Source organism: Varanus komodoensis, unplaced genomic scaffold, assembly GCF_004798865.1.
Source record: "Varanus komodoensis strain SLA01 unplaced genomic scaffold, ASM479886v1 scaffold16, whole genome shotgun sequence".
NCBI classification, from domain to species: Eukaryota; Metazoa; Chordata; class Lepidosauria; order Squamata; family Varanidae; genus Varanus; species Varanus komodoensis.
The window spans coordinates 2,694,668-2,710,723 of NW_025335468.1; the positions used below are offsets into that span (position 1 = coordinate 2,694,668).

General features: G+C 40.4%; 1 protein-coding gene across 3 annotated transcripts in view; it reads left to right on the forward strand.

Moving 5' to 3' along the window:
• PTDSS2 (phosphatidylserine synthase 2) overlaps positions 1-15,008 on the forward strand; it is a 50,857-nt gene extending 35,849 nt beyond the window's left edge. Inside the window, exons 10-12 of one of the 3 annotated variants that reach the window (XR_006414263.1) lie at positions 2,118-2,263; positions 2,922-3,122; positions 11,846-11,946. Coding sequence is in view for 2 of the 3 variants with exons in the window: in XM_044425643.1 (XP_044281578.1) it covers positions 2,118-2,263; positions 11,846-12,031; positions 12,443-12,587 (477 nt within the window). In the remaining variant the exon portion in view is untranslated. Of the gene's footprint in view, positions 1-2,117; positions 2,264-2,921; positions 8,266-11,845; positions 12,032-12,442 lie in introns of those variants that run through there. The other 2 variants (XM_044425643.1, XM_044425645.1) reach the window with 2 other exon arrangements.
• The last annotated feature ends 1,048 nt before the right edge of the window (positions 15,009-16,056 follow it).

Below are 16,056 nucleotides of genomic sequence, written 5' to 3' on the forward strand. Positions count from 1 at the left end.
ATTTGGATTTGTTTTCAAGTCCCCTCAAATGTGTATTTTTTAGAATAGCAAGAGAACCACAGTAACTGCAGCTGTGAAAAGGAGCCTTGAAATGGTGTAGGAGATACTAACTCCTTTTTCTGGAGCAGCTGGAGACTTGGGGAAGTTCTGAAAGGTAGAAGGTCCTGAGAACTATCAGTTCCACATTTAGAGGATTACATTGCTAGGTGGGTGATAATATTGCCAACCTCTTTTGATCCACTACGTTTTGTTATTTTTCCCCCTTTAGCCTATATGCAGTCCCTCCATTGTTAGCTACTCCCATTTTCCTTTGACAGCTTACAAGGCAAGATTACACATATCAGATACATACACACTTCTGCATCTCCAAAAGACCAACAACAATACAATTATGAACATTGATGCACAACTTGCAGGAACTGAAAATAACCTGAACTCAGTTAAACTATTTTTAAAGTGCCAGAAAACAATAACACCAGTGGTAAACTAAAAGGGCAGCGATTGGAGCAGGAAGCTGGAGATAAGACTGGTTATGCTGAGAAATCAACTAGAGCAGTGGTTTTCAACCACCTGTCCATGGCTGGGTGCCAGTAAGCACGAGATTTCCTGCTGGTCCTTGGAGGGGGCACATCCCGCTCACCATGGATTGGTGCAGAAGCTGGCCCTGCTCCACCACTTCTTCCTTGATTGGCATCACATTAATGGGGGGGGGGTGCGCGCCAGTGCCTCCAGGGGGGCCAGAGAGGGGAGGGATGGCTTTTTGGGACCTGGCTGGGAGCTACGCTGTGCTGATTTCAGTATTTTGTTCTTTTGTTGCCATTTTTTGTTGCTCAATTTCTGGTTTTGAAGAATCCTCCTCCTCCTCCTCCTCCTCTTTTTTGGTATTGTGTTTGACAACCAATACACAGAATACTGTATTATATGTATGATACTTTTTGTTTCTGCCTCAGCAGTCCGCAAGGTAGTTTTCCTGTTTTCACTGGTCCCCAGTTGTGGAAAGCTTGAGAACCACTGAGCTAGAGGACCCGGGGAAGGAGAGGGAGAACAAGCCACAATGAGCCTTATTGCTTGTCAGGTTCACTGTGGGTTTTTCTGCAAATAATCCATACTGCATACTTTTATTTGCAGGATGGCTTAGCATGTTATGTGAACATGGCACTTCTGGTTACAGAATGTGGGTAGACATTACTGGAGACATTGTAGACTCCAACTGGTGATGGAAGAAACTTCCTGCTTTTCAAGGGTTCAGTAACTCAGAGGTTCTTTCAAGAGGCACCTGAGAGTGGCGGTGGAACTTTGAAGTACTAGAGTAGTTGAGATTGAATTGAGCCATATATAGAAGAAGCACATACTGAAAAATTAACATCTGAACATAGAGATACATTGAATGACACTGTAAATAATGGCACGTCCAATAACTGTATCATGTTATAAAGAAAATTTAAAAAGATAAAGCACCTGGCCCAGATAGTTTTACAACATGTATTACAAATACTAAGAAGAAAAATTAAAGATACTACTTCAGAAAGTAATGAATTAATAAAAATGAATCATTGCCTTCACCATGGCAAGAAGCTTATATAACACTGATATATAAAGAAGGCAATGATCACATTTTCCACAGTTCTATAGACCTACTTCTTTATAGATTCCAAATGTTCTGAATGTGGATTACAAACTTTTTACATCAATAAAGGCAGAAGGAGTAAGAGAATGAAAGCAGCAGAAAGCTGCATTTATGTTTTTAGAGGCTGAAAAAGCATTTGACAATGTGTTTTGGCCCTTTCTACTAAAAACCCTTCATTATTTAAATTGTGGCCCATGATTCAGGAACTGGATATAGGAGTACTAGGGTAGTTGTAATGAACTTCCATTCCCTTATACATTTATATAGGGGGATTTCAGCATGCAGAAGGGAGCAGAATATGTATATGAACAATGGATGTAAATGTAGTTTTGTAGAGTGAAAAACACTCTCTAGTTAAATTTGGGTGAAGTGTGTGTACAGGGTGCAACAGATACATGCAGATTCCTATACTTTCAGGAATTATGGCACATTTTCGATTTGAATAAGCCAGAATCTGGAATTAAATGACTGAGTGGCCCATATGTGTCAGTTTTTATTGGCAGAGCTGAACACGTTTTACTTGAAATTCGTCCTGTGGATGCCACCAGAACACTATTTGGTCCTCCTGCGACTTGTTTTTTACGTGAATGTAGGAGGTGTAGCCATGAGAGAAATCTATGACTTCATGGATGATCCGTAAGTTGTTTTATTTGAGCTCAGCTGCTTTATTTAAAGAAATGGTGAGATGGATGCAACTTGGTGGTAAAATAACTGGATAATGAATGGATCAGTCTGCTGCTGCAAAGAAACCATAGTCATAACTACTTGCATTTTTAAATTTCAGACTCAAAGAATACAGTATTTACAAATACATATGCTTTGAATTGCAATGTCACTTTGCTGTGTGCTGTCCTCAGACGTGGAGTATTGCACAACAATCTGTATGATTCAGTTTCATTTGAATGCAGTTAGCCTTTGCACAGAACAGCCAGCCATGCATTGACTTTTAGATGGGACTGAATGCTATAGCTTGAGGAAGTAGTTAAGACTGAAGGGTCTAGCCATGACCCTTTAAAAATCATGTTCCTTGATATCTTCCAATGGATCTCTTTAATGTTTGCTGCTAACTTCCTGTACATGCTTAGAATTTTGCAAACGTCTGCCCTCACACAGCAATGCATGCACTAAACACCTGCCTGATTACAATTTGTTCTTTCTGCTTCATTGTTTAGCAAACAGTAGCACCCAGATCCCCAGAATTGGTTTTGTTTGTGTTTTTTGTTTTTGGCTTAGTGATAATGGAACAAATGGGCTGACCCCACAACTTTAAGCTTTTTGTCTCTCCACTCACCAGCACAAAAAGCATCTGTGTTCAGTATCTAGGGTTCCAATACTTTATGAAGATCAGTTTCACTTGCAAGTCTTTGACTTCTAGAACTGGGAAGAAGGGGCAAACCTGATAACTTAGTCGACTTTCAGGACATTCAGCAGTGACAGGCCATCCCCTGCCCCCTCGTGCTGGACCAATGATTTGGGATGTACTTCCTGCTTCAAGGTAAGAAGAGGTCTGTTTCTCATTAGTGAGCTCCTCTCCTCAGAACCCTGGCCCATCTTCTGGTCCTTGTGTTTGAGTTGAAAAAACATCTGTATTTTATTCCTTTGCCCTCTGTTCAACCACATGGCATAACATTGGAACAGGGGAGCATCATCAGTCACCGGTGCCTCATTGATTCGCTGTGTTGCCATTCTTTGCTAATGCAAGATGCAGAAACTGAAAACTTCATCCAACAAACAGATCCATCATAGGAAACTGTTCATTTATCACTTATTTCTTGCTTTCTTGTGGGTAAAGTGACTGCTGTCACTGCTTCCCAGTTCCACTAAAGTTCTACTTTCTGTATTATTTAGGTCTATGCTTATGTACAACCTGTAGTTCTCACTCATTTTCCATCTGCAGGCTTATTTGGGAGTGTCTGGGCACAATCTTCCTGAACGTAAACACAAGTGGGAATACTTCTTCCCTACCTTCCTAGTTGATAAGTATCTGTTGCACATATTGTCATGTGACTGAGCAGTTAGCTTTGCATTCTGTTTTTCCTTTTACTCATCTTATATTCACAAGTCTTTTTTCTCTGAGGTCTTTCTACTTCAGAGCTACTTAACAAAAAATGTTTTAATTTTTCCTAGAGAGTCAGTTGCATGGGTTGGGTGGTTGGCCATGGACAGTTGCCTATAATTGATGAGACAGATCACTGTCCTGCTCACATGGATAAGGCTTTTCTTGAGCTATCCCGATTCTGCCAAGAAAGGTTGTTCAGTTTAAGGCATAACAAATGGACTGTGATGTTTCTAATAAACCAAGAAAGCACCCTTTGTGGCCAGTAACAGCCTACCTTTTCTTCCTGCCCAAAGCCATTGCCAGAAAGGCAGAAGTGGCAGTGAAACTTGAGCAACATTGCTTTCTGGAAAAGGTTCCTGCTTGTGTATATGTTTCTGCTAGGAAGCTCTAGATGCCTTACAACTATAAGCAAAACTTCCTGTGAAAATGGTAAAACAGGTGTACTTAAAGCTAAAGGTTTTGCCTGCCTACATCATTATGTCTGACAAGCTAACTGTACTCTGAACAATAAGATGATGATAGCAGTGAGAGCAGCACTTAGCAACTGGGAGGAAGTTTCACTAAGAGCTGGGGGACTTGCTGACTGACAAAGGCCAAGATAGTGAAGAAGCACGTAGAACTGAACATTGAACTTTCTGGAGAAATTAAAAATAGGATGCTAGTATAGAATTGTATATTTAATCTCTGATTTTCTTTGAAGATTTTTACAACTTGTAGTTGAATCTTGCAAAATGTTTAGATCTTCCTTGGTTGTATGGTAGTCCCATGCTGCTTTTTTATTCCTACTACTTTTCAGAAGAAAGTAACTCTACAGAAATAATCTAATCAGTAGTTTCTTGCTTCTCTGAAAGTTTCAGCAAATGTAGTACTTCTGAATTCATTTTAGGATCATTAAACTTCTTAATCTTTGGTACAGTCAAAAATAAAACAGTTTTTATCTTTGAAGTTTTGAAGTTGCCTGCAACAGAGACTATTCTCAAGCACATCAAGTCAACATAAGTATATGCCCTGATTAATTGATTAATTCTGATGTTAGGAAAGCTTTATGGAATATGAGCACTGGCATTTATGTCATGTGTAACTCTTTAAGAATGGCATTTCAATAATAAATAAAAATAGATGCCGTACAAGTAATCAGCTCTGGTTGAATAAGTCTCATCCGTATGTTCAGTATATGGATTTCTAATAATCCCTTCCCTTAAAGGAGCTTTTCAGCAGAAAGCCTTCCGCTGCCGCTTCTTGAATTAGTGCTTTCCTTATTGACTGCATGCTTTGGAGGAGAGGAACATGAGAAACTTCTGCTGCTCCATCTCCATAACCAGCTTATCAGTATTGTAGGAACAGATCCAGGGAAATATGATAAATGTGATGTTTCTGAATTTGCCAAAGAATTTCCATCATATTCATTCCAGTACTTCTCAGTTCAGCCCAAGAAAGCCTGGAGAGGCAAAGAAGAAAAGTTGATGACAAGCAAACCCTGGCTCCAGACCATCTTGCCATTTCTAGGGTGAACCAAATAGACATCTTCAACTTTAATAGCCCATCAAGTATTCTCTAGTCAGGTTTTTGACTTGCTCCTAGAAGAAGCTTCTAGATATAATTGGAGGAACTTCTGCATCAACCTGTGTAGCTAAGAAAAGCAAACATTCCTTTGACTTACCTGCTTCTCTGTGATTTTCTCCCCTGCCCCTGTGAATAGAGCAGGAAAGTGAAGACCCAGTTGTTCTGTATTGCTGTTCGGTCTCTTTATTTTTTTTCAGCCAGTCATACAGACATGTTCATTATCATCCCTTCAGTCTTAAATAGATTTTTAGTTCCTTTTCAACACCATGCTGCTTTTTATTCCTTCCCCTATAGTTCTCTCATGCTCTTAACTATGGCTACCATGATTAAGTTTCACTTTTCAGTTTGTGATATGCTGAATGCTTGTAAATAGATGGAAACTTGGATTGAGATGATAGGGGAAAGTACTAGTATCAGAATGTATCAATAATGTTCTGTTAAGAAGACAACTTTTAAAAAGTAAAGACAGGAGGGGGTGGGATCAAAGCAGCTAGGGAGGATCAAGAGAAGCCATGGTTCCTTGTAAATGTCCAGTTTATGGTTGGCTAAACATGGTTTGGGTTATTTCTGTGGCTTGTTTCTCCCCAGGTAAGCAGGAGAATTAACCCATTTTTCTGCTTGTCAGCAGGGAGAGACAAGCCTAAGATTTACGTTTAGAAGATACACTAAATAGACCATAGACAAATGTTTGTAATTTGTTTAGCAATTCCTGCTGGCAGTTTGTTCTCGTATATGCAAACTTGGTCAGACTCTGTTTTACCTCTAACAGGTATGTTGCTAAGGAGAGAGCATTGGAGCTGTTTGGTCTTTTGTTATCTCAGAAACACTTTTGGCAAGGTCTGTGATGAAAAGCTGGGACCCATAGAAATTCCACTGCCTGAAAGGGTCACACACCCATTCTGCAAAAGCATGGACTGAGGACAGATCAGGATAAGCTAAAATCTAAAGACAGTGGGGGTATAAAGAACAAATCCTGTTAGCTCCAGTGCTAAACACAGTACTTAACACAAAGTAAGATTATTATTTTGTGAGGGAACTAATATGAAAAGTGAGAGACCTATCCTTTCTTCTTTGTAGTCTCTGTGCATCACACATAATGGGGGCTGTGCCTGTGCAGTGCCTGTTGCCGGGTAGAATACAAAAGCTTTAAAGGATTTTGGTGGGAACTCCACACCCTTCCCCCGTGGTGCTATAAAGGGCAGAGCGCCCACCATGATGGTGATTTGGTTGGATTCGTTCCTCTGTGTATTCCCTCTGATTCCGTTAATTACACGGACCCTAGAGAAGGCTGCCCACGACAGGGCACAGGGCATTCTTATCACACCGTGGTGGCCATGCCAGCCTTGGTTCCCAACCATCCTCAACCTCTCCCACTGAACGTTTTTCCATCTACCGCGGGTCCCTCACCTGATCACGCAGGACATGGGGGTGATCCTCCATCCTGATCTCGATTCCCTCAACCTCACCTCGTGGTTCCTTCACTGACTGCTCCCTGTCACCTACCTTCTGTCCCAGAAAACTCATCGGTCCTGAGGGCCACTACTCGTCCGTTGGTACTGGAACCATGGTCGATACTGACCGAACCTCTTCAAACCATTTCCGTTCTGACTTCTCTACAGCAGGAGATTACCTTCATACTGCAATCCGCCCTACAACCATCCACCCGCTGGTCATATGAGGCTAAGTGGAAACGCTTCACGGAGACCAACCAGTTTCCTCCTCATTCCGCTTCCATCAAAAATATCCTCTCCTTTCTGCTCTCCCTACAGCAAGATGGCCTTAAACCCACCTCAATTAGAGTGTACATCACAGCGATTCCCACTTTCGGGGCCTTTTATCTGGATTCTTGGTGTTTTCTTACATGCTCATGCGTCGCTTCCTCAAGGGATTGCAGAATCTCCAGCCACCAACCCATCCCTCGGTCCCAACCTGGAGTCTGTTGGTGGTACTTCAGGCCCTCACCAGAGCCCCCTTCGAACCATTGGTGATGAATGACCTAAGACTGTTATCATGGAAGACTGCCTTCCTGGTCACCATTACTTCCACCGGGAGAGCAAGTGAACTATTGCTCTCCACGTAGACCCACCCTACCTTAATTTTCATAAGGAAAAGGTTATCCTACGTACTGAGCCAGCGTCCCTACCTAAGGCCGCTACAGCCTTTCATGTCAATCAGGACATTGTCCTCCCAGCATTCTTCCCCACTCCCTTGACCCCGATAGAGAAATCCCTCCAGTCTCTCAATGTACGCCCATGCCTAGCCTTTTATTGGTCCCGTACCGAGAGTTTCAGAAAGACCAAGTGCCTCTTCGTTAAATACTCCGAATCCAACAGAGGTGCTGCCATCTCCTCCCAAAGGCTTTCAAAGTGGATCGTTCAGACTATCAAACTGGCATACCAGTTAGCCAAGCTGGACCTCCTGGTTGCCCCCAAGGGACATTCCACCAGAGCTGTGGCTGCCTCCTCGGCTTTTTCAGCGGGCGTCCCGCTACCAGACATTTGCAAGGCAGCAACATGGACGACTCCTTGCCCTTTCACCAGACATTATAGACTCGATGTTCGGGCCAGACTGTTCCTTCGGCCATGCCATCCTCTCTTTGATTCTCCTCTGACGACACCGACCCACCTCTGGTTGGTAAGCTTTCTAATCACCCATTATGCGTGATGCACAGAGACCACGAAGAAGAAAGGCAGGTTGCTTACCTGTAACTGTCATTCTTCGAGTGGTCATCTGTGCATTCACACAACCCGCCTGCTGGCCCCATTCGGTGTCGGAGGACAGGACAGGAGACTCTCCCTAGCGACTCCTCGAGTCATCCATGCTCTCCGCTAGGGGTTGATCTGATGGTCTCCATAGACTGGGGGAAATGGTGGGCGCTCCACCCTTTATAGCACTGCTGGGGAGTGGTGCGGAGTTCCTGCCAAAATCCGTTAAAGCTTTTGTATTCTACCCGGCAACAGGCACTGTGCAGGCGCAGCACCCATTATATGTGAATGCACAGATGACCACTCGAATAACGACAGTTAAGGTAAGCAACCTGCCTTTGTATTTTATTCATGCTTTGAGAAATAATCAATTTGTAGTTCTGAGTGAGAGGACAGCAGAAAATGAGATTCTAGGTTTAAGCAGGATGTATAGAAATCAATTTTTTAAAAAGATAAAGATTTTTTAATTTAAATTGGATTTTTAAAATAAAGTGCTTTTGAGGAAAAATCTATGTAAAGATAGTTGTCCATTCAAGAAACATTATTTCCAAAGGTTATTCATCATGAAATAAGCATTAGTTTTTTAATTATGTAGCATGAAGCTGGATATTCATGCAATGTTTACATTTGTTGGTAAATGAATTCCATTAATCCATTCAGAATGTCATGCTCTTCCAGTGGTTTCTGTAAGATTATTGGGTAATATTTCTGTCTAGAAGATATTATCACAGATGCTTGGTTTTAGAGTTCTAGAAACTGTGAATTTGTGTCTACAGAGATCACATGCCTCTTCTTCACACCAAAAATGTTGTAAAAGAAGCATACAAAGTTGAGAAAAAGACCTTAATCCCATTGTTGCTTTGCAAATCTATGTACACAGAATTTACCTCTTAAGTGCTCAGTTTCAAACAATTCATTGACTAAAAGATGATTGTTGGGAGTGGAATAGATTTGCACAAGGAACTAAGCATAACGGGGAGGGGCAAGCAGTAAAAATGAATGTGAAACCTTTTGAGCAGAATGCTCCGCTAGTCTTTGGATCTTTTTGTGCATAGCCCAAGGTTTACCATATTATTATTTTCCTGGAAGAGAAAACCTATAATGGCAGCAGGCTGTAAAAGAGGCCCAGTTTGGGAATACTTTAATGAAGTTCCTCTACCTATGGGTAAGGCAGGCATGTGTGCAAATTACATAGAAAACCATAATTTAAATCTAGTCTTTCTGACTAGTGATTTAAATCATGATTTAAATTGATTTGATTTAAATCAAATCCATTGTAGGATTGGGCAAGGAGATGATCCAGCAATTTAGGGAGTTTCTTTCTTCCTTTGGGGCACCGAGTGCTTTGAATGGCATGGGATGCAGAACAAATGGCTGGAGTTTTCTCACATGTGGGCTCCACTTGGTTGTCTTATTCTTGGCTTAAGTCATTTCCTGCAGTGTGTGGCTTACCCATCTCGAGCCTTTTGGATTTATCATCTTATCAGCCTATTTTACAGCAGTGCAATTTGTTGCTCCTTCTCTGTGTGTGACATTTTCCAGTGTGAATTCTATAAAATGATCTGTAAAGAGATCATGCATGGATAATCCTGCTTTATAGCTTACAGTGAAGGGTGGGACTTGGTTTGAACGTCTTTGTAGTGCCTTCCAATTCAGCGATTCCATGTTGTACATGATGTCAACTGCATATGGATGGACTTTATACTGAGGCAGTCTATTAGAAAGTATCTACTGTAATACTTTCTAATCTGATTGGCAGATAAAGTTTTTTTCTCAGACCTTGTGATCCATTCAGTTAGAGAACTAGGGGTTGAACTTAAGACCTTATGCATGCAAAGACTATATTCTGCCACTTGGTTATGACGTATTTCTCTTCCCACTCCCTAGATATTGATGCAAATGGATAGTGCTCATATATAAAAGTTGGTTAGAACATCCAGTTGCAGATGTATAAAGAATAGCTACACAATGTTGGCCGTAGTCTTTCTTTATCAAGGTTTGACAGAACAGTGAGACAGGCCACTTCTCCAGTTTGGGTGGTGATTCCTAAAATCTTGAAAACTTTCAATCTGTACTCCCTGTGCTGTTCAGGCGCATGTGCATTGTGATGTCACTGGCCCACTTTTTCTTATTAAAACTCAGTATTTTCCAGTGTCCTGTGTAAAACAAGTTTTTTCATGGAAAATTGCCTGTGAGGATTTTTTAAAATTGTTCTTAAATAGTAGGTTGTAAGCCATCTTGGAAATCCTATAATGGATGCAAGTGAGGAACATTTTAAATGAGTGGAGGTTTAGATTTGCAAGAACTTGAAACAATGGTTGAATTCCTTTTGCACTTTGTGAAACAACTAATTCTGAAACAACTAATAACTGGGAACAACTGGTGATCATTCCTATCTATATATGAATATGTAATACTGATTGATAACCAGGGTGAGCTTTTTCTTACCAGTGCTATTGCTAGCCTTCTCTAGTGTTAATATTGAGAAGGAACATGCCTGTCCTGGGCACTGTAATGTACCAGGCTGGGAACCCCAGCAGGCCAGACTAGTCTTACTGACTGGAGGTTCCCCTATTTCTGATATAGCTTGAATGGGGTTAATTTACCATCTCTGACTCTGGCTGGCCTGGTCACCACTAAAAGAGTGTCCAATTTGGGGTTGGAGAGAGAGGCAACATAAGGGTAATATGTTTTTAATGTTTTAACCTCACCTCGATGGATTCAAGAGGAGCGAAGGAAATAAACATCCCTTTTGAATGTAGCAGCTGCATTGGGAGTGGGAGAAAGTTTCCTCCAGACGACTCCCCATCCCGCCACAATGACCTGGAAGCAATATTTGGTTAATGGAAACACACAATGAAGTGAAGTTTGGAAAAAACACTTCTGGCACTGCTGTTGCTTTATCGAAAGCTATGCCATTCATGGAGTGGGTATTGTGTGTGGGGGGAGGGGGAGGGGGCAGGAAATCTCCATGCTTCCTTTCCCTCTCATTTGACAAATGTTAATGCTAGTGGAGGTCTTGAATCATTGTTGTAACTGTGTCTCTTGCTTTCAGAATTGCTTTTGTAGATTTTTTTTTCAGGAAGTGTGTTTGTTTAAAGCCACAAACACTGGGTGTGAGTTTTTATTTTCCATAGTAGAACACAAGGAAGTCTTGAATAAGCCACTTACTCTGTTACAACTTCTTTATTATTTCAGAGTTCACTAGAATTGTCATAGTATTGAACAACATTATTTAACTTTGTAAATAAGGGGACATAGCACACTAAGATAATTTGCATAGCTATGTATTTGCACACAGGTCACACAGAATTGCTATATTCTTTTCAATCTAGAAATGAAAAGGAAAGCTGTTAAAATGATACTGTGGCTTCCTTTAGTTAGATTACTGGTATTAGAGAATTTATGCGAAAATTGGTCTCATTAACAGAGAATTTTGGACTATTTGACCAACTTTTGCAGACCCTGACCATCACTGGCACCATGGATACAATAAATTTATTTTATGATGGGCTAGAACTCATTTGAGATCCATTGAGATTGAAAGGCAAATGTTGAGAACTAATGCTGAAGTTCATTTGTATGCATCGTGAGGTATATCCAGGTTTTAAAAATTGTACTTCTTCATGGTATGCTGCAGATCACTCTGAACAGGATTCCTCAACACCATGATGTAGATCCCTAAGGCAGTTGTTTCAGAAGTCATTATTAGGATCCGCACTGAAGTGTACAATAATTTCTGAAAACAAGTTTGATAACATTGGCTCATATTTATCAGAGTACTTCAGTCTGATTTTCAAAACCATAATGCATCTGTTAATTTTGCTTTACAAATACCATGTTCAATAAAGAAATGGTTGTATACTAATACCAATGCTTTTTTTATTGCAGGAAGTTCCATAAGAAGTTGGGTCAGCAGGCTTGGTTGGTTGCTGCTATTACAGCTACAGAGTTCCTTATTGTGGTAAAATATGATCCCTACACTCTAACACTGTCACTTCCTTTCTACATTACCCAGTGCTGGATCCTTGGAATAATGCTTGTGCTTACCTGGACAGTGTGGCGCTTCTTCATCCGGTAAGGGAAACCTGCATTTCTAGCTGCCTTGGATGGATCTTTGGTCTAATCCTGTAGATGTCTTCCTGATTTAAAGGGAACTTAGATTTAAAAGGTTTCCATGAAAAACATATCACAGAAATGGTCAAATACATGAATACCTGGATTTTGACATCAGTGCTTGAAGGTTTTATCACACCTTGAATTAATCATTGTAGCTGCTCTTCTGTGTCTTTTGTGAGTTGAAGAGTGGAATGTGTATGATAACAACAGCTCTTTCCTGGTGTTATGGAAAAGACTCAAGCAAGTGAAGGGGAGAGTAGTCTTCCAGCACTGAGTATATGGAAGGCTGTTATAGTAGCTACAGAACTGTCACTTAAGAACTTAGAACGGTGTTTTAACTAAATAAATATGTATTTGTTTTATTTCTAGTGACATCACTTTACGGTATAAAGAAATAAGAAGGCAAAAGCAAGAACATAAATATGGAAAGGACAAGTGTTTAAGCAATGGTGATGGACATTCTGCACGTGCAGATGAGCACAGTGGGAATAAACAAAGAGAGAAAAAACTTTGAACTCAAGTAATGAATTAAGGGCTTATGAGGGTTATTTTTCCTGACTTGAAAACTTAACCCTCCCTAGTTTTTCAATTGTCAATGTTTTCTCATGTGTGAGAATCCTGTTGGAAAAGGTGCCACCTAATCTCTTTTGTGGAAAGTGTTTACAACTAACATTAGAAGCAATGCTCTTCCCACAAGGGAACCTCCACTTTAAGTGTGTTATAACTGTTTGTGTCCTCTTACACAGAGAAGAATGGGGAGGTGGAAACAAATGCAAAGGGAATCCAGTGGCCCCAATTTTGGAAACCTATTCCTATCTGGGGTATCACAAACATATTTCATGGAATAAATATGTGCACTGAGAAAAATAGTTTGTTATTTTTTGCTGGAATTACCTTGAACTGTGGAGGCAATTTTCCTGTCGTCCTGATTGATTCACCAATTAGGATACACATCAACAAAGTAAGTGGAGGGTTGCTATTGAAGCATGAGAAAAAAAACTGCATAACTTGCACATTATACCATTGCAACAGCCCTGGGAGTTCCTGGATCTAGCTGCCTATGTCTCAAAGCAAAGGTGCATTACACTGAAACAGCCTGCTAGTTTTATAATACATTCTATTGATACCAAATACTTTTCAGTTCATCTTTAATTTTGCTGTCTGTTAGCCAAATAGAGCAAAGAAAGTCTAAAGCAAGTAGAAAATAGTTAATCCACCAAAGTTGTGTATTCATTGCCTTATACTTCTGCCTATGAGCTGCTTTCTGCTCTTCCAAGGTTATGCTTCCTTGAGTCTTCGACCCCAGTTGTACTAGGCAGCAGAGTGTATCATATAATCCCACAGAACAGTCTTGTTACTCCTGGAGTTTACATTGCACTAAATAAAGTGAGGATATATGCAGGCAACTGCAAGGGGTAACAGTCAGGCATTAAATGCTAAAAGGCTACAGTTAACGTCTGTCAGGTGTCTCCAGTCTGTACTGGCTGTCTTTCACCATCCAACAGAAATGGTGTTTGTGTTATGAACATCTTCTCTACAGATACAGTTGACATAGGAACCTGTTTTGCATTCCAAACCCAATGGGGTGGATTTCTCCTTACATGTAGCACTACATTATTGCTAATAATATAACACAGTCTTAAATCAGTTGTCAGTTTTGGAAATTTGTTTTGAAATACGCCTTTTCTTTTGTTTTGAAGTGAATATAAGCTAAAATACTAGCCCTCCTCTTGCCATCATCTCCCCAAAAAATCTCAGAAATGCTGCTGGTTAAAGCACAATGCACAGACCTTGGCTCCCTTTTGTCATGATACTTGAATGGTAAAACAAGCCTGCCTTTGCCTTGTTGCTACAAGGACACTAATGTTCTCAAAAACAATGGATACTTTCACCCAAGCCAAAAAAAGAGCAACTGTATAAATGGATCTTTGAAAGCTCAGCAAGTGAGGTAATTTTTAGCATATAAAATAAGTAAAGGAACTCTGCCTCACGATGATCGGTATGAAGGAGGTCACATGAATCTTATTTAATTTGTGCATAATATACTGCTGCTTAGTCAATGAATGGCTGTTTAAATGTAAGGATTTATCCATTCAGTTATAAGGAATACTTTTGGTGTAACTAGATATTAATGGGCATCTTAAAACAGGTACAGGCAACACATGGGCCACATGCAACCGTTGTCACAGTTGACTTTGCTGTGGTCTTGGGAAAAATGTGCTTTTCTTTAAAGCAAGGAGCACTGGGAGCATGGCTTTACTTCCCAAGAAGGCATGTGCTGCATGTATATCTTGTTTTAGGGTGGGAGTCTGCTCCCACCCTGCTGAATTTTGGCAGCGAAATCAGCAATTCAGTGGTAGTTTCAGTGGTGGCAGGGGTAGTGCTGTGCTTGTTGAATTTGTGGGGGAGGAAATTAGCCCTCAGAATGCCAGAGTTGCCCACCCCCGTCTTAACAAGTCACATGCTGTGTTGGTCTTATGCATAGAAGAAACCCCTCCCCACTTAGGAAACTAGGTTTTTGTTTTTCAGGTTCATTAGGCACCTGTCTTGTGAGCTGACTAGAGGTAGTACTAGTGTTCCTGTGCTAGTGTGGCCACAGTTTTGCAAGGTTTCCATATAGCCCATGTCTGTTTTTGTTCTAGTAAATTATGCCCCTGTTGTAATTTTGTATTGTAATGTCCTCCATGTAATTCTGGTGGCAACAAGTGCAATGAGGAGAACTTGAAAAGAATTTTAATTCTGTTTGGTTTTTATTTGAGGAACCAATTGTGTAACATTTGAAGTTTAAAAGGTAACACCTCCTTTGTTTCCCAGGTTGATCTACTCTTAAAATAATACTTTTGTACTGATCTTTATGCTCATTGAAACATTGAGTCTTACACTTATAATCTGAATTATTGAACAAATGTAATAAAAAGGATGTTTGCTGGTGTGCTTCTGAGTTTCAGACTTTGTTGGGGAGGGAAGGGGTTCTCGCCTGTTATTTTCCAAAGGCCGTGGAATATACTGAGCATTACTGGTTTTTTGTTGAAAAGTTTTGACCGTGGCTGCATATAAAGTAAGTGTTGAAGAATGTGGCTTTCCAGTGCCTTAAACCAATCTAAGCTTTAGTTAGACACATCTAAGTCGCATTAACATTAGGGAGACATAGGCAGGAAGAGGGTTGGTTGGACAGAATTTCACCAGATCCTTCAGATTTCTATGACATCTCCTTAGTTTCTTGAAGAAGTAAAACAAAATGGCTCTCAATAGAATTCAAACCAATGGCAGGCAGGATGTGTTTGTCAAAGTATGCAGAGATAGTAGGTACTATTAGAATTTGCTATATAATAGTGTGTTAAGTTGATTGTTTCATTGAGTTTTTATAGCCAAGTAATTCTTACAAGAGGGAAAGTTTCTAAACTTATTCTTCAACCTGCAGACATAACTTGGCTCATTTTTTGTCAAATCAGCATTGTCTGTATGACAGTCTATATGTGTTAGGATAGATCCTGCCTCAGTGTTTAACATAAACTTCTGTCTTCAGTTATATCAGAGAAAAGAAAACATTGCTACATGTAGAGAAAAAATTAGGAAGAAGGGGAACCATTTTCTAAAATTAAGCCATTCATATGTCAATTATTTGCTCAGTTCCTAATTTTTTAAATTAATTTGATCATTGATGATAAGAAACCTGGGGAGTTTGGGGAATGAAAATGCTGGATATGAGTGGGATCCTTCTTTAACCTATTAATATATACCCTCATGAGTTGCTGCATGATCAATATCTTCAGACAATGTTAGCATTTAGAAGTTGGCACCTGGCTGCCAAGCTTTTTGTTCACAGGCCCACTAAGGTAGGCTTCATTGGGAAGTGGCTTGAGGGTTTTTCCCCCTACTGTCTAAATCTGTCACACTTGCAAGAAGCCTAAGCCTAAGAGATACTTCCACAGGATTATCATGGCCCAAGAGGGTGCCTGCCACATATATAAGATATCAATTTC